This window comes from Oryzias melastigma, linkage group LG15 (genome assembly GCF_002922805.2).
Source record: "Oryzias melastigma strain HK-1 linkage group LG15, ASM292280v2, whole genome shotgun sequence".
Taxonomy (NCBI): domain Eukaryota; kingdom Metazoa; phylum Chordata; class Actinopteri; order Beloniformes; family Adrianichthyidae; genus Oryzias; species Oryzias melastigma.
Genome location: NC_050526.1, coordinates 24,786,176 through 24,810,778, shown reverse-complemented (window position 1 = coordinate 24,810,778; position 24,603 = coordinate 24,786,176). Strand labels below are relative to the sequence as shown.

The following is a 24,603-nucleotide window of genomic DNA, read 5'->3' as shown; positions in this document are numbered from 1 at the left end:
TTTTTGGTTCCATTATATTACATAGGTATTTAATCTCATCTATTTTTTTGTGTGTACTTAATTATCAACTTCAACTTTGTCTGGTTTTGTATAGATGTTAGTCATTTCTTTTTGTCATACCACAGTTTGCTTTTTTAATAGTTCAGTCATTGCCACACCAAACAATTGCTTTATATCATTTGCAAAACCAAATAATTTTAATATGTTTGACACATTACAAATATCACAAATATATAAAAAATAATTTGGGGCCCAATATCGATCCTTGCGGTATTCCACGAGTCATATTTGTTTTTAGTTCCTGATCTATTCACCTATTTGCACATTGTTTGCAATGTCTAGTGTATTTTTTTTTTAACCAGCAAAGTGCAGAAGCTGTCCTTTGCAGACAGAGCTCAGACCTGTTTTGCAATTTTTATCCTGCAAAAGGTTCTCCTCTGGAGAAATTGACTTCTGTCTCACCATTAATATTGTTCATATTTTACTCTAACAAAATGTTATGATCAAATTACTTGTGATGTTTTCAGACAAACTGGTAAACAAAACAAATAGTTTAGTCAAAAACAATTTATTGTACTTTCTTTCAACAAGGGAGAAAAAAAAGAAAGGAAAAGAAAAACCTGCAGTTTTGGCACTACACTATATTTACGTGAGGTACTAAATGCTTTTATTTTTAGATTGGTTTCAAGTCCAAAACACACACGAGCCAAAGAACTTTTGCATTGTCCTCCTGTTGGGTTTTAAGAAAAGTCAAACAGAACTGGTCGGAGAAGGGAGGTCACCATTTTTGGACAGGCATTTTGGCTTCTTTTCCCGTGCACCCAGGTGCATGACATTGATTTAACTCTTCCGGTTTTCACAATAAAAGCATCACACAGCACATGAGGGGAGCTCTGCACTCTCCCTGTCCTTTGTTTTGTCAAAGAGTAGTGATGATTGGCTCCACTGCTAAAAACTAACCCATGTACATATCAAAGATACAATGAAAAAGAAAATAAAATCAACAATTCCAAAAAAAAAAAAAAACTAAATAAATAAGAGTTTGTGCATACTTGTGATTTATGATTTTATACATACATCATGTATTCATCCCATACAGATCAGTCACTCAAAAAGTATGTTGAAAGACCATTTTTTGAAATCATGAAATCTCTGTGGCTTGTAGCAAATACTTCACCACTGGAAGATGTTAAAATGCGTTTCCTGCACTGGACATCCTGTCTTTTCATGGGATAGAATCCTGAGAAACATGTGGTGTCCTAAACCATCCCATTAACAAGCACACGTGTAGAAACGTGTACATGCATAAAAACAAGCCACAAAGAAAGGGGGAAAATATATCTGTACAGTAATGTTACAAACTGCAGGTCCTCCCTGCCATGATTGATCCTTAAATATTAAGTATAGTAAAAACATAAATGCGCTAAATTCTTTTACACACGTTTCAATCATGTGTCACAAATCCTAATGCAGTGCACAGCTTTATTTCTTCCAGATCTGCCCTGGTTTCCTGTTTCATCCAATTAGTTATTCAGTCAGGAACGGAGTCTGATCTCCAAGCTGGTGTCTGATGTCTGGGATCATCCCAAACTGAAAGAAAAAGAAGAAAAATTGTAAAACAAAATATATGTGGCTAAGTGTTAGTTTAAACTTGAAGTAATGTCTTCAAGTATTTCTGTTTGATGATTACATTTGCATAAGGTCCCACTCTGATCATCTTTTGAGACACTTTAAAAGTGTTCCCAGGGGTCTTTTAATCATGCCATCTTTGGCCAAAACAAAAATGTTTTCTAGGACATTAGAAATTTGGCTTCAAGTTGTGGGCGAGACCTTTGACATGGAGTAACCCCCCCCCAAACCCGCTACTGGATTAGAATAAAGAAAAAATAAATGACAATTTGAGCTTAAATTTCTTAATATTTGTCCTCCATCATCAGAAAAATGCCACAAGAACATGTTTAAAACCCCAAAATCACAATGTTTACGTAAAAATGCTGTACCTGGTTTTAGGCATAATAACACGGGGAGACGAGCAGATCGGTGAGGACCAACAGCTGATCATCTGTGAACTGTTGTTTATGTTGCTGCCAGTTGTCATGGTGAGTGCGGCGGAAGTTTGACAGAGTTTTCTTTACTGTCATCTAAAAGCAGACAGAGCAAACATGTTTTTTTTAGGAGTTTTGATACTAAAGACAGTTAATAATCAAAGAGTCAGTCCTCATGCCTCAATGGGTTGCGTATCATTAAGGTGAGCACTCAGGTCCATTAAAAGCTGGGGCATCCAGGTGGGAACATCGTATGGGCTGGAGAGAATGCAAGCACTTAAACCAAGCACACCGGCATGGCGACGCATCAGATCTACGGAGATACAAAAAATGAAGTCAGAACAAACACTTCTGCAAATGTTTAATTTATAAATAGTAGAGTTTACTCCTTACCAGCAGAGGGTATGGTATCTACCACAGAGCCAAGCTCTCTTTTCCTCTTCTTTGGCAAACGTGTTTTGCAGAGAGCCTCAAAGTGCGCCTGCATCGGAGCATCCATGGACAGGAAGTTGCACTGAAGGAAGCCACTAAGAGTAGTGGCAGCCATTTCTCGAACCTTGAAAAACAAAAGTGAAGGTTTTTGTTTACTCTGTAGCTCAAAAATATATTATTAACCCGATTTAGTGAAGTAAAACTAACAACTTAACAAGAAAAATGATACAATAAAACATCAACTTAGTAAAAAAAAATGTCTTAAGGATTGTATCTGTCGGTTGTTTAACTCTGACCTGACCACATTGACCTTAAACGGCGATGTAGAAAAAATATATTCTGGTTATAACAATCTGTGTGTACCCCCCGCCTTGCTTTACACCTTCCTCCACTCTCCCTTTTCTCCTTCAATCTAAAATGCGTTATTGCCATAGCAACAGATTACTGCAGCTAGTGGTTTCCATAGAAACAAGAAAGAGACTTGGAGGAGGGGAGGATTAGGACCAGGAGGAGAGTGCTGAATCACCACAATAAAGCTGAAAGACAAAGCAAGTGTCTGCTAGCATCAACTATTTCTGTGACTATTTTATATCAAGTCTGCTGTAAATCCTAACGTCATTATTTGTTATTAGACTATACCGTTTACCATTTATGCTGACGTTTTAATACTTAAACTGTTGTGATTGTGTGTTTAGGTTTACCTCGAGCTGCTCGTCTTCCAGCAGTTTGATCACAAGTCCACGTACATCATTCACAGCTTTCTGGTCACTCATGAAGGTGAACAGGTTGTAAAAGACCATGATCTGGAGGTACGTCAGCACTGTGTACCGGGCATGCCAAGAGCTGCTGCCAGCAATCTGTAATACATACCAACAGAACAATCACATGAATAACATGATTATTACATGTTTCAGGCAGGATAACCTATGACCTGTGTTGGATTCATAATTCAACTATTATAACTTCAGCTTTAGGACAACAGGTATAAAAGAAATACACTAATTTTATTTTTCATTTTTTCCTTTTTCAATTGTTTTTTTATTGTTTTCAACCAATCCAATCCAGAGAATAATAATTAGAAACAGGACAAGATTGTTCTTGCAATTCTTCTCTCTTACTGCACCTTTGAGCAAAAAGGTTTTACTTCCCACAGTCTAAAAAAAAACTCACCAAAATTTGCGCACACATAGAGTAGTACCCAGTGAAAATGAATTTATGACACAGTGAACAATCCCAACGCTTCCCCCTGAAAAAATTATGTGATTAAAGCTGGAGAAGCAGTCAAAAAATTAAAGGGGCCAAAATTTCACCTCAGGGATATCCAAAATAAGTTTGATAATTATTATGGGATGGCCACAGGACCCATAGCTTTTGTGGCAAAGTGTGAAATTTGCCAAACAACAAGTTTAAATTAATTGAAGTTCAATCTATTGCCTCCCAACATTCCCCTGTTGCTTGCATATTTATTAAAATAATTTTGTGAAATTTTAATGCATGAATTGCTGACTACAGCTGAACAAAATGATATATTATACAGTATGAACGAATGTGAAGAAAAATAAATCTTTTTACTTTTGCTGATTTTGATTACATAGATCTGTTCCTCACTTTCAGGTGACCAAAAACTATAATGGTTGCTATAAAAAAAACACACACACACAAACAAACGCTGCCATTTTGAAAAAAAAAGTTGTTTTTTTTTCATGAATTTGTCACATTCAGTTTTGACCAGGTTGGTAGAGGTAGAGGGGGGAGAGTCAATGAGCCAATCAGCCAATGAGGGCAGGGAAAAAGGATATTATCAGGGGGTGTCAAGAGCAGGTTGTGCTTGTGGGCCATGTGTCACCGCTCACGGCTTTAATTTTTATTTTGTTTACATGATATGAGTAAATTTATTTTTTTAAATATAGTAACAATTAGGCAGAGATCAGGACTATAGCCTTCAAATATCTTACCTCTTTCAATACAGTTAGGACCATCGGAATCTGCTCTGGGTAGAGGAGTCCCTGAGATATCAAGGAAAGACAAGTCTTTGCGTCTCTCTTCAGTTCATCATAACTGTCATCATTCTCAACTGGAGCGATCTGGAAGAAAAATCAGTGTTGAAACAACTTTATTGTTCCTATACAGGGAAATATTCAAGTTTGAGAAAGATAAGACGAGGGGAAGAAGAAAAAGTACCTTAAAGAGCAGAGGGAGCAGTCGTAGCTGCTCCGGGACAGCGGTGGTGAAAGAGCGCCCAGCACTTGCAATCAGCCACTTGAGCACTGGAGATATTTGAAGGTGAGACAATTCAAATTTGGTTTACAGTATAATTGGCTTTTAGCATGCATAAAGCATTGCTGAATGTAAGTATCCTCTGGTTTATTCTGCTATTAACATAAACGTGACTCTGTTGAGTGTAGAGGTTTTGCTATACTGACCTGTTTTGAGCAACTTGATTGCTTGTGTCCTCTCATCCTGCTCCCCCACCTCATTCTCCTCCACAACATGGTTCTGGATTTCCTCATCCCCCTCCATTAGAGGCTTCAGCTGCAACAGCATTCGCTCTGTGAAGTCTGCGATGCGCGGGGAGGTAGTTGGCTGAGTGAACGGCAAGTTGACATCAATCATGAAGATGTACGTGAGCACGCTGGAAGGAGAGCAGATCAGAGAGGACTTGATGGATAACGCACAGCAAAAGCATCACAATCACATCATTCATAAAAGGATTTTCAGGAGTGTAGAAAAAATAAAAAAACTCACCTGCCAATTCGCTCTCGTACATTCTTGTAGACCTGAGTGAGTTTGGGCTCCAAATATTGCAGCAATCTGTGCAGAAGCTCTGGTACGCGCCACTCCTGCTGGGCCAGACCTCCCTGTAGCACGTACAGGCGACTGGAAAAAAGGAAAAAACACAAACAACTGTAAGAAATTACCTTGCTAAGCAACAAAAGCAACAGACAACATCTAAACTTACCAAGCATCTACAAAAGAGCCGCCCTCTCCGTTGACCGGAGATTCCATCAGCATTTCGAACAGCCAGTGAAGCTTGCGTGGGTCTCTGCTTTCCTGTTAAAGTCAGTCAGAACAGTCATTTAGAAAAACAGATGGAAGTAATCCAGGTTGAGTGGAGAATATAGATTATAGTAAAACTTACACAAGCGGTGGCAATGCATGTGCCCCAATCTGCATATGTTTCTATTGTTATATTTGACAAAGCTGTGTGTAGCAAAGGACACAACACCCCCCACAGATTCTCCACCTGCAACACAACCAGCATTTATGTTAAAACAATGGTAAAACCCGTGTCAAACTATTAAAGGGACTGTCGAGGCTACAGCTGTGGGTTGTTACTGAGATGGAGATCCAATCCGATCCTCAAATCAAGATCAACGATCAAAACATACTTCTTACCATTTAGTTTGTTATGATTGAATGGTATATTTATACATTTTAACTGGGTTAATGAAAATTAAAATATGTTTTATATATATATTATCACCTTCATTTACACATTGATTTAAAACAGAAAAGTTATTTATAAAAGTTTTTCTGTCAAGTTCCTGGTTAACTTTAGCAGTAAACAAAACATTGTTCTGTATCATTTCATAAGAAATCCTCAAAATGTTCTCCACAGTTTTTCCATCTTCAAGGTTTAGCTGACATACAGTATATGGATATTAACAGTTCATTAATTCAGAGAGTTTCTGCAACAGTTTGATTGACAGCGATATAAAAGGAGAAATACTCAGAAATGCAAAAACAAAATGATTTCTTATTAAATGTGTTCTCTTTCATAGGTAAAATGCCACACATACATGTTAAAAACTCAAAAAGCATGATTTTTATCAGAGGAGGACTTTCATACTTTTACTTTGAAAAGGTGAATCTTCACTAACACTTTACTTTGAAATGCATTTGCTTCCATTGACAGTAGCGTATTCAATATGTTTAGTTTATAAACTTAAAATCCAACATTAATCGGCAATATTAGTCATAATTACTTGAAGTGTATTTTTATGATTGTTGCAAGTATTCTTACAGTTTCACATTGTTTACCCCAGGGATAATATTCTAAAAATAACCTGCAATAGGTCAAATCCAGATGTACAAATGTCTTAAAACAGTAAACTCCTCACTAAACATTGATACTTTTTCCTCAAACAGACATGAACGTTTTCACACTTTTCTCTCAAAGTTTAAACCTTTGTAGAAAAATACGTCCAGTATTATAGAATGAAAACAAAAACAATCTCTTCACAAGAGACAAGGTAGAAAAAAAGATTGACAAGTTTGATAGCTAATCGGGACACAGAAAACAGGGTGGTGTTAAAAAAAAAAAAAAAAAAAAAAGAAACATGCAAAGTTGTGTTGAAAAAAATTCCCAAAACAGCAACACTCCAAAATATAAACTGGAATATAGTGAGGGAACACTGCACTCAAATTTTTGAGAACAGACTGCAAATATAAGAGCAGCCAGATACTTATTTCTTGGCTTTAAGTATAAGTAAATGCTCAGATATTTGCAATATTTAGATATATGTAAAAAGTGTGTATTGCTTATTAAAAACTGTGCTGTATATCTTTGCTTTAAGTCTGTACCTTTGAGAAGCTCCAGTGTTTGCATCCTCTGATCAATCCAGAGATGATCTCTGCAACGCAGCGCTGCTTACTCTCATGAGAGTCTGTGACCAGCCGCTCCATGTGAGGCCGCAACACAGGCAGAAAGGCATCCCCAAAATTACGGAACAAGCCCTTGAAAAACAAAGAGGCAAAAATAAATCTCTCTCCTCGTCAGACTTTTTTTCTTATTAATATGAAGTCATGAAAATCTCACCTTAAACAAACAGAATCTGCGAGGGCTGAACTTGTCCTTGCCCTTCCGGTCTTCGAGAGACAGAAACTCTATGAACTGATTTATGAATATGGGATCTGAAAAATGATCAAAGATGATCTGCTCCCGCTGGAAAGCAGAAGACCGTAAAAACAAATATTATTAAGTGTGTTTAACACGTTACACATTAATGTGACTCGTTGATTTATCTCACAAACCTCTGCCATTTCCTCTTTGCACAGGTTCTGCTTGGGCTGCTCCTTTTCTGGTGCATAAACCATCAGTTTTCTAAAAAATTATGAGGAAAAAAAGAAAAATAAATTAGAACATTGCTTAACAGTGAAACTAATACAAAATGATTTTTTTAAATGGAGAACCTTGGCCAAGAGTAGTATCCCCAGTGAGTTTTTTCCACAAAAACACAAGCATCCCAGTCTTCCTGTTTTAATGGAAGTTTGCTGCTGTTGTACTGGAGCCACTGGTTGTCTGGACGGTCCCCTGCGACAACCGTCTTTGTGTCCTTCATTTCACCTGCAGAGGATTCATGAAAAACTGTAATGAAACCTCAATCAGGAAAAAAAAGAAACATAAGCAAAGGACAAGCAAAACCTTACAAAGCTCAGAAGGGCTGACCGGAACTTTCTTATGCGGTTTCTTAATTTGCTTCATGACCCCAGCCACAGCTGATATCGCCACCTAGTGGAGAGAATTCAAAACAGTTGATGAAGAGCATGCTCAACCGAAAGGGACAATCCTACATGTTTCCAGTATATGCCATACCTTGCGAACATAAAGGGAATCATGGTTAAGGCTTTTCACAAAGAATGTAACAGCTGCAGGTGGAAGCTGGTGGTCATCTCTCAACAACAAAGACAGGAAGCCGATTGAAATGTGTTCAAACTTCCAAGGCCTAAAATGTCGTCAAAGCAGGGGTCACTAGTTGTGTCAAAATGATTAAAAACTGCATTTTTCTAAAGCATATACTAGTTTAACCTACATGTTCCTGTTGCCAAGGCAGTCCAGCAGATCACTAATGAGCTGTTGGTATTTTCTACAAAAAAAGAATTTTTTTCAGTCATGTCAACATTTCCAACTTTTAAAGGACTTATTCACTACAGAAACTTAAAGCTCAACAAGCTCCACAGCTGTTGGTGAGGTAGGACTTCTGTCTCGTTAGAATGCTAAACTTACTCTACAGATTCAGAGTTCTTATGCCTCTGTCTTTTTAGACCTTCAGCCTCCTCTTCCTCAGAGGGGATAAGAGCCTCCGGTAATGGATTTCCTGCAGTCATGAGTGTCTTTGCCAGAGCACAGCAGTCATCTGGGATCTAAAGGGATGAACACAAGTAACAGTGAAAGTACGTCTCATTAAAAAGAAAGACATTAAGTAAAGTCATCCCTCGTTTATGGTGGCAATTATTCATTATTCATGATTTTTAATGATTGTAGATGTTTTAAGGATATAAATCCCTCAGTACATTTGTACACTTTTCTCAGAAAGACATCAACATTTTCTGACTTTTCTGTCTTTTAAACAAAGCTCAAACTTCCACAGAAAATTTAGTCCAGTACTATAGAATTAAAAAGATCTGCTCGTGATCGAAGATTTATTGAAATGTGGCAAAATCTGTACAAGATACATGGCAATGAAGAGACTGATTGATGAGGTCATCAGCCAATCAGGAAGCAGAGAAGTGCACGGACAAAAAAAATATCAAAAGCAAAAATGAACTGAAAATAATCTGCAAAACAGCAAGAATGCAAGAGGTGGACGGTGATATAGTGAGGAACCACTGTATGCCAAATGCAAATGAAGGGCAAAATGCATATAATCTGATTAAAGACAGACATTTTTCAGCCTCAAATAAAAATAAAAGAAGTTTTTTTTTTTTTTTATAGTAGTTAAATGATAATTTTGAAGTGAGCAAAAAATCTGTTTAAATGCACTAAATGCATTAGTTTTACACTTATAGTTTAAACAGAACCTCTGTTATAATAAGGCCAAACGCCTAAGTCTCACTTTAAAACATTTTATATCTATCTCAAGGCGCTCCCAGAGATCTTTTTAATTATGATTTTACAATTTTTTGGTCAAAAAAAAAACTGTTCTTTTCTATGTTCTGTTCTTTCTTTTTTACATCGTTTCTGCAGCGCCTCAGTAGTTTATTAAAAAAGTTTCTCTGATTTGTGGGCGGGACTGTTGGGGCAGAACAACACCTGCGCCAAAAGTGACTTAGTTTACAGTTCCTCACATCCCCAACCAAACATCTTCAGAAAAATGCCACAAAAATATGATTAAGAACTGCAAAAACAATTGTCATCAAAGTGGGTCTTTAAAAAATCCTCTTAAACAAAAACCATTTTTACTTAAGTGTTGAACTTACAGAGAAGTCGATGCCAATGGTCTCGTACTGGCGATGAATCTTGTCTGCAAGATCATCAAAGAGCCGCACAATAGAGGGCTTCTCCAAAGACATGGCAGAACTCAGACCAGAGCGCACGATGGCAGGCCATGTCAGAGAAATGCACTCCCAGTCATGGAGATTAGCCAGGCAAACTCCACTGTGGTTCCCTAGAAGGCAGTACAAGGCACCCTGCAGGCAAACAGATGCAACAAAAGAAGGAAAGTCAAAATGATGGGATTTTTGCTGAATGATAAAATAAAGTGTGATGCACAGAAGACAGTCCTACTTTGAATTGCTGCTGAGTGACACTGCTGTTGTCTGGGTTGAGAAACTCAAGAACATGAGGGATCAAATCTCTGCAGCAGAAGTTGTAGGTTCCCAGCGCGGTGAAGAGCACACTTTGAGCTCTGCTGCGTACCTGGAAGACATCCAAATAGATTTGTCTTAAAGTCAAACTCATCTACACCATGCTTTTATTTTTGAAGGTGGTGTTGTGAGGAACTCACCTGACTATATCTACTGGTAGAAAGCCTCAACAGACCTCTCATCAGCTCCTGATGAATGCTCCTGTACTGACACCCTTCCATCGTCAGTTTTCTCAGCTAAAACAGATGGATTAAAAGTCATAAATTGAACAAACACAAGAATATTTGAAGAGTTGATTTACTGTGAGACTTATTACCTCATGCTGCAGCATGACTCTGTCAATGAGCAAAGCTCTGATGTGTTGTTTTCTGCCATGAAGCTGAATAGAAGTAACATAAAACACTTTGAATATGGAGACTGTTTTTAATGTTTTGTTTTATGAACACATTAAAGAAGAAAACAATCCAATCATAAAACACTTTACCCTGTTTTCCATTGATTTTTTTACAAGGTTAAAACTCTTCCAGCGGGAGTCAAACTCGTGCTTGTGAGAACCTTTAAAGTGTAGGAGGTCACTGACAATCTGAAATATAAGATCAAAAAACATGCAGATAAATAACATTTGCTTTAGACATGTTGCCGGTAGGAGCTGTGGTTTTTATTTCACTGATTATTCACCTTAATGATCAAAAAAAGAGATTTGGTGTCATCTTCAGAGTGCTCCAGAATATAATCTGACAAAGAGAAGGAAAAAAAACAGACAGGGTAAGCCATCAGAGGAAATGTTTGGATTTTCGTGTTTTAGAGGTAAAATAAACAAACACATACGAAGCAGCTGCCTCATCACACTGCAGATAGCATCTCTGTAGTTCTCTCTGGTCTGATCTAGAGAGCAAAAGCAGATTGCAGGGTAAGAAAACTTCATTAAGACATCTCTAATGGCCAAAATTATTCTTAATCACTTCCGTACCATATTCCATTCCTGTGTACAAGGTGGTCTCATCCAGATTTACCATGCTACAAACCCTGGGAGAAGAAACACAAGCAGCCAATGTAACCCCTAAACCTTTTAAATCAAGACCAACAATACATTTATAAAAATAATAATAAGCTAATATTTTATGGTATAAAACAGTGTCCTAAATTGTCAACTAGTTCGGAGCTATTAAGGTCCGTATCGACTAAATCAATATCATTATTTTCATTATAAATGTTGTTAACTTACATATGTACATCAGAATAAAATAAAATCTATTTTCCCCATATTTTTTTAAATCACAATGTACCTAAAAATCATTTTATGCTTCATATTTACTATACCCAAAAAATCAAATTGTTTTTAAATAGATACAGCTAGTGTCACTGATACTAAAATGTAAATGTCGAGTAAAAACATAAAATACTGAAAGTAGTATCTCAATGTATTCATTTTATTTATCAAATTACCCTTTTTAGTAGTAATCTAAATTTACTAGAACTAATAATTAAACACAAATTCCTCTGTTTCATTTTAAACTTTGAAATGTTATTTTTTTCATACCAACATAAGCTACCACCACTTATATCCTGGACTGCTGACATTACATTTGTTTTAAAGAAAATGTTTCATTTAATATTTTAACATGTTAATTAAAAAATATTCTTCAGTTTTTTAAGATGATGCTAAATTAAGTCCTGGGTTTAATGGTAATGGAAACAAAGCACTTTGATCTGACATAAGTAAAAGTACTTACAAATCTGGAATGGGCTCCCCTGTTAGTGGAGGCATCAAGCTGCCCGCTCCCAGAAGACAGTGATGAACAATGGTGAGACTTTTTAGGACGTCGTCTCTGTAGAGAGAAAAAAACAAAACCAAAACATCACACCATTATTACACGTTCTGCATCTATCATAGCAGATTAATCTATAAACAAGCACTGAAGACAACAGGAGGTCCTGACCTGCTCATGTCCTGTTCGCCTGCTGCAAATCTCCGAAGCCGCTGAAGTTCAGGCTGGAGAATCAGGTCCAGCAAATAAAAAGCCAGAGAGGTCTCCTCAACACTGGGAACATGCCACTGGATATTCAAGTTCCACAAGTCCCCAGGCCGCCCCCAGTCCTGCAAACATAAAAAAAAGGAATCAAAGCCTCTTTTGTTAATAAAAACTATTTTTTTTTTCATTCATTTCAGAATTATCATAAAGCACAATTATATTTGATGACTGACTGATTTTCTATGAAACAATAAAAGATAGTTCTGTAAGCCTTAGATATTTATATGGTAATCACCCTAATTGGGAGGTAGTCACCGACTGGCTGATGGAAACCTCCAGGTACACTGCAGTACTCTGTGGGGTAGATGAGGGCAGTAGAGCGAAGGATGTGGTGCAACAGGTTGCACGCCAAAGTGTAACCCTGCTTACACTTCAGACGGAGGGTCAACTGCAAAATCTGAAGCAGGTCAGAGCGATACAGCAAGAGCTTGTCTCCGTCCACCCGAGAAACCTGTGGAGCACATGTGCAAAAGGTTGAGAGAAAAAAAAAAAAAACAGTGTAACTGCATAACATTAAGACTAAAAAACCACTTACCTCGGAAAGCAGCTGCAGATTCCACAGCAACTCTTTGTCAAGCTCTTCGTCATTTAACACTTCCTCATCTGTTTATAAAAATGAAATAATTTGTTGATGAGGATAATATTGAATGTAGAAAAAAGGTGCATACAAGTCACCCATCCTTTTTTGCTTATTTCAGGTATTTTTAAATCACTTACTGACAGCAATTTGGTTTATGGCATTGCAGCAGTGTGGCACAAACAGCTTGAGTGACTCTGCTGGATGACACTGAACACAGAAAACACAGATTTAACACAGAAAACTCCAAATCTGAAGGCTAAAATGAAGGAAAGGACTCTTACTTTGGCAGTGGCTCGACACATGTCAGCCACCATTCTGCCAGACACGCGCGTCTCAAAGATGTTTGTGGTCGCAAAGTTAAAGACTTTTTCCAAAGCCACCTGTTGAAACAAAACAAGAGTTGTGCATTCGATCACCTCAAAAAAACACAAAAAAACATTATTACATAAAAGGCAACTCATAAGCTGCTCAATGACAGAAAGATTTAGCAAATCACATGGCAGCAGCTCAGCGAAATATCAGTTCAGTTCAAAGAAACATTGTTTATCCCTGAAGGGGAGACATTTGTTGCACTAATCTGTGCCAGCCAAAAAGGCAAACCTCAACGCGTCAGTGTGGAGATTCAATATAATATGATATTTAAAGCAGTTAGGAATAAGGCTGGGTATTAATGTCAAAATACAAAAGTGATTCTATTTCAGTTCAAAGGCTCACAGATACACAGTTCCATAACATTTAGCTTTCACATTTTTATTTGGAACCAAATTAATTTGGTAATAAAAAGCAATTTTCACATGACTAAACATAACAAAGGACTTTCATTCATAAAATCAAGTTTTACAGATTTCTACAAGTAAAAAGACTTAGAACAGAAAAACAGTATCAAGAACATGGGTAAAAGAACTGTTGTACTGTCCAAATAATATTCAAATATAAACAGTGTTGATGGAAGAGTATTCCAGTAAGAGTATAAAGTGATCCTCATCAAATACATAAGGTACTGATTTTCTAGTCACTTTTTCTGTCATAACTTTTTAACAGTTTTCTACAATGTTTTGGAATGACAAATAAATATTTCTTATTTAAAAGAGAACTTTGATTGTCTTGAATATGTCTTGTATGACCAACTATGACTGAAATCCATCAGTACTTTCTGTGCAACATTTAACATTTCACGTACATTTAAAAGTTTGAGCATGTAGGTTTCCAAAGAGTGCAGGACAGTTTCTTCAAAATGTCATGCCAGAAGCTTTCACATGGACAAAATTACAACCGAATCAACTATAATTTTAACTAAATGTGCTGTCATAAAGATGAAATCTGCCAAAAAATATAAAACGTGAATCCAAATTGCTTCCCTATCCCTCTGACTCCTTCCTATTGTTCCAACTGTATGGGGCCTTTAAAGCTGTAGTGGTGTCTAAAAGGGTTTTTTTTAAAAGAGGAGCTGTAGTGACTTAGGACTGGATGTCCCTCCGCTGGCAGGGTGATGTGTGTTAGGCTTGTGGCACAGAGGAGAAACACATTTCTTCACATGGGCGGCAGCATGTCTGTTTCTTTTTGAACCGAACCAAACTTTTATAAATTGCTTAAGTAATCTTCCTAAAGAAATGTTTCTACATGACTGGTTTTGACACATAAAACCCATAAAAACAAAATTTTAACAAAAAAAAATGTAAATACACCAAATCAAACTGAATACTCTTTCAAGAGATTTGAAGGCATTCTTTTTAGATTTGTAAACATAATATTTTTTAAGATGTTGAAACACTGAACATGTTGAAATTCTTAGATTACAAACTAACTGACAGGAGTTTTTTTGCTTAAAAACAACGCAATAATTACTATATTTTACTAATTAATTAATTATGACTAATTATATTGATTTTTCAAAGTTAGGAATACTCAGTGTTGATAAATCCATTATTTGAACCCATGTCTAGTATGAGATTTTATTCCTTTAAAACTCTAAATAAGATTTAAAACTACTGAAACTTTACAGCTTACAGACCACATGAAAAAATGAAAGCAGAAGAAAAAAAGACAAGACCTTAAAGATTTCCAGGGAGCACTGAGTAAGGATGGTGCTGAAGGTGGAGGACAGTCCGAGCTCCACCAGACTCTCCAGATGAGTCATTTTTTCTGTTTCGGTTTCTTCTCTTGTTTGTTCAAGAGTGCTGCTGTCTATCAGAGCAAAGCATCTGTCCAGACATAAAAATATGAGACATTAACATCTTAGACATTTTTTTACATACATAGTCTATTGGGGCAAATGTATGTCATTTAAAGATTATGGAATGAAAATGAATATATCTCCACAACAGTGAGTAATGGTATGATGTCAACATTTTAAATGTAATTAGTGCGGCATTTAGCCAAAGCTGCTGGATGGAGTAATGGTGTCTTCTTACCTGTCCATGAACTGAAGCACAAAATCTTCAAACTCAGCTGAGGCAGAGCACAGTTCTCTATCCACCTGAGACACAAGATGTTAAGCAAAGGGTCAAAATATTATAAAGTGTGAGTCCAATAATAGAACAAGAGAAAGTCTGCCGTTCACCTCTGTCAAGTCTGTTCTTTCGTGCAGGGCAGTCGAACAGTCCACCAAAGGCACTAGAGTCACAAACGTAGCAATGAACTGGAATGTGATCTGTATGAACAGGAATGAGGTTTGGATCAGATTAAAGGAGAAAAAAAAAACATACAAAAAAATTAAAAGTTTAGGCATGAGTCAAAAGTGAAAAGCACCATGCACTTGCTGAAGTCATTGGGGTCCACGCCTGGTAGGGCTCTTATGAGCAGGGGCAGCATGTGAGTTGGCCCCTCAGGGAAGCGCTCCCCGCCCGACACTAAACTCCGTGCGACGCCGATCATGCAGCTCAGAGTGGCTGTCAGCTGGTGGGGCTCCGTCAGGGTTTCCAGGGCAGGATATGTTCTGCGTTGGAGAAAAATGCATAATAGTAATATTTCTTTTTAAAATAAAAATAACCCAACGGTACTGAGATGATGCGATCAACAAGTTTAAGGTGAAAACTTACTTCTCAAGCACAGGGGGGATAACCAGCTCAGGTCTCATCAAAGCAAGGTTTTGCAGCGCCTGGGCAGCATCGAGACTACCAGTCTTGCTGAACATGGCGAGCAGAACTGGCTGCATCATGCTCTTTACAAACTCCGTGATATCTTCCTCGGTAAGCTTGTGGCTTTCTGGTATTGGTGTTAGCCAAGAAGGTTTTCGATAGCGCTCTCTGTGGAGCCTCCGGACCACACTTGCTGGAAGGCGTTGCAGCAGCTTCATGAGCTTCATCTGCACATGAAGACAAGAGGACAGAGAGACAAACACGTGACAAAGGAGTGATGGATGTGCCTCAATGTACACATGATGAGGTAAGTGATGTTTTATGAAGCTTCAAAAAGACACAGATACAGATACAAATAAAAATACAAGCAAAAATCTAAATAATGTGAACAGTTTTTAATCAGATTTTTAAAAAATTTATGTGAATAGTGGAGACACTTAGATGAGCTAAATGAATGAAATTTTTACAAGAAAAACAACTTTTTGGTCCTCTATTATTAGATCTAGATCTACACCGCCCTCCAAAAATGGTATAAGCATTATTTGCATGTATCAAACATCTAATCGAACAAATATCCCACAACTATGCATAAACACCCTAAAACAAACACACGTAAAATTCCAAGTAATATGATGACACAGTGCTGCTTCAGATCAAGCACAAGGGGTTCCTCAAAACAGAAAGGCATGCGGACGCGGTGCCAACGACCTTTAATAACACTGCAGTCATTGCACTCACGTGGCCTGATGTTATTTGTGCTCTTGCTTAAATGCGAGTTTAATAGCTAAGATCAAGGAGGCTTTCAGAGAAATGATGACGTGAGACTATTTTACTTTTAATGTATTTTGCTGTCAGCATGATGTCAAATCTTCTCACACTGTAAATTCACTAAGAACAGCTGAATGGCTGATTAGGCCAAAAAAAGCTCCAATGATGAATTCACATTGTTTAAGTTGAATTTACTTTGGATTCTCTCATTATTTTTAGTGAAATTTTCTTGATTTAACTTTTAGTTTCTGTTCAATAAAGTTTTAGAAGCACAGAAACAGCAGGTCACAATAAACACATTTTAACAAGTTTTAAATTCTCTGAAAACTGCTTTTTATACATTGCTATTAATCTGGAAGCAATAAACAATGCTTAAATTTGAAAACCTAGACAAATTATTAAACATGGTCTTTATCCCTTTTGGTCTCAGTCTTAAATTATAGCTGCTATAATTCTAAACAAAAGCATCTCATAAATCACAGGTGTGAAAATTACACTGCAAAAATAGAATCTGAAGGTAAAAAGATCCTTGTTTCAAGAAAATGTGTCTTATTTTCTGTCTTGTAAAAATATAATCTATCGATATAATATATCAAGAATGTTTTTCAACAATAAAATAATCATAGTTCAAGAAAACACATCTTTTTTTTCAAATAAGAATTCTTGGTAAAATCATTTTTCCAACACCATTGGCTGATTTGTTTGCTTATTTAATGAAAATGTGTCTAATTTTCTGAAGTTTCTACCTTTTTCTAGAGATCTTATGCGCTGTAAATTTTTAGCACAAAATTAAAATATGAAAGATATAGTTTTATTGCTTCTTAGTCTTCAGCAAAACAGAAAACTTACCAGCCAGCGGCCATGGTTTGATGGGTGGAAAAAGGATGTGATGCTATTGAAAAGGCCACTGAGCTGCGCTTGAGCTTGCTTGCTAGGTCCTCCCTGAGGATGAAAAGTAAAGATAACTAAGAAGTGCATCTGAAACAAAAAAAAATTATATATATATATATATATATATATATATATATTTTTTTTTTACTAACCAAGAGTGATGAAACCCAAAACACCACATGTCCGATGTCGTAGGCATTGGTGACGTAACGGGGTACCAAGATCTGACTGGTTCCCACAGGAAGATTTAAGCTTCTCAAGATTTTTGTGAAAATCTGAAATGGTAGAAAATCAACAATAGGAATACGACAGATTGCTATCTTGTGTCAAAAGAATATCTATTTCTCTTCAGATTTTGTTAATAGTCAATATTCATAGTGTTGTCACTCGAAAGAAACGGACATGTTGAAACAGACATGTTGCAACCAAAGTTCAGGCTTGGAGACACCTGATAGTTTGTTTCCCCTATGAGCAGCCAAAGCTATGAAATACAAGCTGGGAGCTTACATGGGTGAGTGTGCTACAATCCTCAAAAACAAACAACTTCTAAAACGTAAATGACAACAAACCTTAGGAATATATGGGTCCCAATCAATGTAGCCAATGTTGTCATTAGCCAACCTAGCAAAGAGGTTGACCAGGTGCTGTAGGTGTGCAAAAAGAGACCAAAAAAGGGGAATTTAGAAAAACCCACAACACTTGAAGTTTTACAATATACAAATATACTCACAACTTCCCATCCTGGAAGATTTTGCACCGACTCCCAAAGGGTGATGAGCTCGTCAAACCATAACCTGCCAAAGAAATGAAAATGTTGCAGAAACATAGGTTCCTCATGCAAAAACTACTAAATATTTAAACTAAAAGGAAGAATTGAGGAACAGAATAGAACTAATGTTAGATGAAGACTATAAGAAGTTACATTACTAATACTAATAAAAGATTAAATAGCAATGTAACACAAAAATCCTATTTTAACTGGGTTAGCTTCCTTTTCTGTCACCACGTCTTAACAGAATCATGCTGGGACTACTTAGGTTTTAATAAAATGCTAAAACTGACAAAACATTTCAAACAAACTCAGCTGTCTAAGAAAAAAGCAGTAATTTCATCCCCACTGGATATTAACACAAGACACTTGTTCCATTATCTTTGCCAGCCCTGTGTGGCTTTCATGACGTCTGTATCAGGAGTCTCTTCCATTATAAATAGCTGACATAACCACCACAGTGGACAGCTACCACAAGGTCACTCTTGATTCATTATTTTACTTTAAACTGCTAAGCTAAACTTTAGTCTACATTAAAGCTAAACTGGTACTTTGAATATCATTGAAATGCAGAAAAAGGTTAGAAAATGTCTTACTTGAATCCTTTATGGTGAAGCTCAGGGGGAAGAGTTGTGGGTAAAAAGAGCTCAAAGTAACTGATTGCTCTTTGCATGGTGACATCGAAGGGACAGAGAAGGGGTCTCCACTCATCCAGCATCTCCTGAGTAGCATCCTCTGAGAAGTATCTGCAGCGAGAATCACATTAAGATTCAGTTTTAGAAAATTAAGCCAACAAAACTAACCTAAATGTTTTTTCTTAAAAAATATACAGACAATATGAGTGAAACACTTGAAATATAACATCCTCCAACACTTGAAGACCTTTGCTGTATTCCGGTAGAGCAACATCATTTTGGCACATCTTGAATGTTTCAATTTCTTGTTATTATTATTGTGTTTTTTGGCAAATTATATTTAAAAATTAACATTTCTAGAAAGAGATTTTTCCCTGCTTTTTACTGCTGATCCAGTCTCTGAGCAAGAGCTCATGACAAATCACTTTCCTTTCCTGCTGCTACAGGAAACTCACACAAGACAGAATTAGATGAGGTAATAGGATTATCTGCCTAAGTGTAAACGGAGGTATGCGTGCAGTGCTTGCTAAGATATCTGCGTGCACACCACTCTGATGAAGACAAAACTGGGAACTTGCTGTTAAAAGCAGAGTTTTCTGGTGACACAGCATTTACCTGAAACTCAATACAGAGCTTTCAAAACTCAACCCTTCTTCCAACCTCAATATGTCAAGTTCTGACCGATAAAAACAAAGTCTTATCATACGAGCAAAGCCATGTGGGTAAAGACAAAACAGTTTCATCATCAGCCTTCTATGATGATGAGTTCAAGTCAATACGAGATGAGGCATTAATAGAAAGACAGACTGGAATGTACTTACGGTCTGCAGCTTTTTATGAGCGTCTTTAAAACACTTTCCACTGAGCTAAAAAACAAAGAGGACAAAATTCAAATACTCCCTATAAAGCACTGATGTTAGTACATTATTCATCAAACCAACAAAACCATCAGTTTCGGTTTCACTGCGTTGCATGCACACACCAACCTCTTTTATACATCTGACTGCACTATTATTTGATTATTGTTACAGGGTTCATACAGGTTTCTATATGTTGAAGATCAAAAAGCATTTAGAACTTCATTTCTTGCTTATTTGAATATCTTTATCCAGAGTCACATTGATACAAAGTACAATGAGCCCCTCCTCTCACTAATCTATTAAAATAGCCACTTTTGAACTGAAAGTCAATGTTAGCACGCACCTGTAAGATTTTACGGTAACTGTTCCTTTTTATAATATAATGTGGGATCACAATTAGATGAACTGAACATGCCGATGGTACTTTCTTTGAGACTTAGACATATATTGAAATACATGATTTTATAAAATAATATGAAGACGTTTAACACATTTTAGTAGTTTTGAAAATGTTATCAGAAACTAATATTCCTGGACTTCCTTTTCAGTAAGGATTCAGTTATTATGTAAACTCAACTTGCAAAATTATGCATCATTATTAACATAATCTATTCTACACATAACATCACTATTTTAAAATAAATTGACATGCACTATGTATATATATTTAGGTATTAGCTTGGAACAAGGATAAATGAATAAACAATCCAGTCTTCTATAATCCAGATTCATACTTTACAGATTGTATACTTTTGTCAAACTGTATAAACCCAGACTCTACATACCCTTAAAAGGAGTACACTCGAGTATCGAGAACAAACTCAGTACTATGCATCTCAGAAAGTGTATTTAAAAAAAAACACATTTCATTGGCTGACAGACAAGAACCTGGGCTGCTGAGTAGCTCTACACATACTGCCATATGAAGCAGAATTCATGAATTAGTAGCAAGCCATAGGGGTTTATAAACAAATATTGGAATATTTGATGAAATACTTTTAAAAAAGAAGCCCCAGTAATCTCATAACACCTTTATTATTGATTAATCAAGTTGGAATGTGTCAAAAACTGAAGTCGTAATCTTTTTTTGGCTAACCAGTATTCTGATTCATACCAGTAACACATGAAAAGTTTTTAATCAGAATTTGACATATATTTTAAAATAATCAGTAAATTAATCAGTAATTTCCTTTTTTGTAAATTACTGTCTGAGTCTCATCTAAAAATGAAAAGTTAACATGTAGAAGTTTTTGTTTTTCCATTTTAAGACACTTCTTAAGGGGAGTTTAGTCCAGCTTTCACATGCATCATATACAAAATAAAGCAACAAACTGGTTCTTTAAAAAAAAAAATCAAAATAAGCCACAACAGAGCAGAATTGTGCTTACCACCACTGAATCAATTTTAACAATATGAGCTTAGAAGATGAGCGAAGTCGTGAAGAACTAAATGTAAAAGGACACAAAGGCATAGAGAAACCTTTTTGACATTTACATTATAATGTGGTTATACTTTTCTATTTAGTTACAATGAGATTGTATTTCTTATTTTAAAATGTGCATTAAAAAGTGACTAATGTTACAATTAAATATGCAAACGAAAAATCTATCAAAGAAGCATTCTTTTCTTTTTGTTTGTTTGTATTTTCCAATTATGTGCCTTTATACAAGGTTAAGGAGATGTTTTTGGCAACACGGATAGAGTTGCTAGAAATCTTTGGGACCATTGTAAAGACATTACATCCAAACCTTAATGAAGGCATTATTAATTGCACAAATCCTCTTCATAAATCATCAGTGATGGCAACCACATTCTATTTGTCTAACTATCAGATTCTCTCTAGAAGGAATGTGCTAGTGTTAATAACGATCATTTTATTATCATACAATAAAAAACAAACAATAAATGAGTCATGTTTAAATGTATTTACTTAAACAATGAAAAGTTAAAAAAAACCTTAAATCTTATTTAAAAAAAGAGAAACAAAAATCATGAAGTAAAATGTTGTTTATGTATAAACCACAAAAAGGTTTTGCATCAGTGAAAAGCATTTTGATTGAAATCAGCATCTTAAGCTGCTATAAAAATAAAACCACTGCGCCTTTTTCAAGGAATTTTACCTAAACTTCCATGAAACTTTTTCAATATCTCGCTTAAACATTTAAGAAAGAAAAAAATATTAAAAACTGAGAGAAAATGTTCAACAATGGAAGATGATTTATATGTTTTGAGGTTTTTGTCTTTTTTTTTTTACTTTTGATGTGACACTGTCCTGTCACCCTATCAACCAAATAAAATATCTCTTAAAACAAAAAATGTAAACTTTCTTTAATGTAGAAAGAAAGTGTTGTGTTGCTAAGGTAATAAAATGCATTTTAGACAACTTTAAACATGTAACTGAACTAAACTGAGTTCTATATCATTCTGTATATGTTACTTAAAATTTAACTTAAAATTACCAATAATGTGGATCTTTAAAATTAGGCATGCTTTAAAAAAAACGTTAATATTAACAATTTAATGAATGCAAAACAGGCCTACTTTGGAAACCAGTTGAGGCCCAGATGCTCCGTCTTTGAGAAAAGAATCCTGTCATGCAGCTCATACAGTGGTCTCCACGGCAACTCAAGATCCTCTCTTGACAGTAGCTCTCGCTTTCTGTTGAATTAATACAACATACATATAGCATGCATTCAATTAACTCGTACTCCAATTGAATAAAAGAAGAGAGAAGACATAGAACAAAAGTTCATGATTTATAAAGCTTAATGCCTTTTTATGTTTTTTGCAAAGCCATATAAACATTTCTTTCTTTTTTTTTTTTTTACCTGGAAATTAAAGAGTAGTGATTTCATTGAATACAAATTATACATGTTCTTACTTGAGAAGGTTGATTAGAAGTCGTGCAAGACCCTGCATAATGCTGATCTCCAGTCTAGGGATCGTCACTAGCTCATAGAGCAGCTTTATGAACAGTACATGATCTTCTTTGCTGAACTTCCGTCCATAGAGTCTCATATACCTTAAAGGGAGGAAAAAATAGTCATTAGAAAACACTGCAAGGATTTAATTCTCCAACAAGTTTTCTTTAAAAAAAAATCATAAAAAATATCAAATTGAGTATTAATTTGATCTTAAGCTTTGAAATAAATACATATTTTCAAATCTACTTATAAAAATAGCAAAATTAAGCCTCTTTAATTTCGGAGCACCAAAACACAAAAATACTAAATCTGGGCCAATGCTACAAACGACCTTTCTGTCACTGAGCTGGCAATGAGTCACAGGAAATGAGGCAGTACAGAGAACTGAACCGGATTAAAGAAGGCCAAAAACCCAACAAGAACTACCACTCATTGCTACACACTGTAAAGCAAAACCACTCGTATGTGATACCATAAGATTAAAAAAGGAAAAAAAGAAATCCAACTGGGTCAAGTAGAACATAGAGAACTAAAATATTTTTGAGGTAATTTAGCAATCGATATAGTTAGCTTGCAAATTCCAACCATACGTTACTAGAGCGTACGAGTCACGTGACCTTCGCCCAAAGAGGCTAAACACCAGCATGACACTGCATGTTTGAAGTTGGCTGTAATATATGGACTCAACAGAAGGACAACACAACAAATTGGCAGGAGAATTCTAAGACTTGTTAATTATTTGAATTACTATTCCTCACTTCATACTTCAAATAATGTTTGAGTTAACGTTTTTTAAAGGCAAAATCGTTGAATTGCAAAACACAGGCACAGAAATGACGGCGATGACCTACTGCTGAGCTGTCTGGGTCATGATGTGTATTTAACGCGCCTGGCCCGGTTATGAAACCTATACAGTCACTAATCAGATACACAGACCGGGTTTTAGTTTTCGGCGAATTAACAGCTACATAACGCTTGAGTTTACATAAAAATACACAAATGGTCTAAAAAGGCAAGTTGCATAAATGGCATAAGCGCTATGTTAAAAAGACACGACGGTTTAGACATACTGTGTCAAGTACAAGTACTTTGTTATTTTCCCCCCATTCTATCAAAAATGTTTAATTATCTCAGACATTGTTATGCAATATCCTGTGTTATTAACGCGAATAAAAAAAAACATATTTAAAGAAGCTCACGAAAAGCTGTTGGCAGAAAAACAAAGAATATTAACATTTGCTAACATTAACATACAAAGAGCACTGTTACTTACGTGGAAAGTTTTCTTGTCCAAAACAAAACACCGGGCCATATTTCTCTAAGTTGCACAGCTCTGCCCAAATTTCCTTTAATTTTGCTCAAAATATCGTTAGATTCATCATCTAGCTTGTCCGCGTATGGCAAAAGTTTGTTGTAAACTATATCTTTTTGAGAAACAAAGCCCAACTTATCGGATTGTGATTTTTTCATATTACAAGTTCGAACTGGTTAGCTTAACTACGCTAGCAATGTTATTTCCTTTCACTTTAATTCTTATTTAAACTGGTCGTTGTTGCGGTGTCTAGCTAAACGCCGGGCTAGCAATCTCCCGGTAGCTCAGTGACATGTAGCGGCAGCTAAGGCCCGTGAAAAGACCAAGTTAGGAGATAAATAAGTTGATGACACATTAGCTAGCCATCTCACGTTAGTTAGATTTACCCAATTTTTCTAGAGCACGTGCGGGTTTTAATGTCATTTCCCGATTTAGAAGACTAGCAAATTTTAAATAACGTCGCTTTAGTACTCAAATCTCTCTCGTTTGACAAGCGTAATCCCTAATGCCTAACAGGAAGCTAAAGGTTTAGCTAAAGTTAGCCCTCCACAACAGCACCGTTGTAATCCAAACGACTCTCACGTCGGCTGATTCATTCTGCTGCTACGGCCCGCTGATGACAACAAAAGTACAGACATCTAACGTCATATCCGCTTGCTGCAGCAAGAACTCAGTCACATTTCCGGAAGT

The 24,603-nt window shown here is 36.2% G+C and overlaps 1 protein-coding gene across 1 annotated transcript; it reads right to left on the bottom strand.

Annotated features, from left to right (window-relative positions):
• psme4a (proteasome activator subunit 4a) lies at positions 1 to 24,546 on the bottom strand. The gene is made up of 47 exons (XM_024297042.2): positions 23,875 to 24,546; positions 22,559 to 22,699; positions 22,219 to 22,335; positions 19,639 to 19,683; positions 18,779 to 18,928; positions 18,144 to 18,207; positions 17,983 to 18,057; positions 17,566 to 17,688; positions 17,372 to 17,464; positions 15,716 to 15,981; positions 15,426 to 15,612; positions 15,238 to 15,327; positions 15,089 to 15,153; positions 14,728 to 14,878; positions 12,959 to 13,057; positions 12,815 to 12,884; positions 12,633 to 12,700; positions 12,333 to 12,548; positions 12,005 to 12,162; positions 11,798 to 11,893; positions 11,035 to 11,090; positions 10,893 to 10,949; positions 10,743 to 10,798; positions 10,549 to 10,647; positions 10,381 to 10,443; positions 10,205 to 10,300; positions 9,985 to 10,116; positions 9,678 to 9,887; positions 8,485 to 8,621; positions 8,291 to 8,344; positions 8,074 to 8,203; positions 7,908 to 7,989; positions 7,671 to 7,824; positions 7,512 to 7,581; positions 7,297 to 7,422; positions 7,062 to 7,214; positions 5,617 to 5,721; positions 5,437 to 5,528; positions 5,223 to 5,354; positions 4,901 to 5,109; positions 4,659 to 4,744; positions 4,433 to 4,561; positions 3,179 to 3,334; positions 2,439 to 2,601; positions 2,225 to 2,358; positions 2,001 to 2,141; positions 1 to 1,590 (listed from the first exon to the last, which is right to left on the bottom strand). Exons 1-46 carry the CDS (start codon positions 24,069 to 24,071, stop codon positions 2,007 to 2,009), a joined length of 5,487 nt encoding a protein of 1,828 aa, XP_024152810.1. The 5' UTR covers positions 24,072 to 24,546; the 3' UTR covers positions 1 to 1,590; positions 2,001 to 2,006.
• Positions 24,547 to 24,603: the final 57 nt, after the last annotated feature.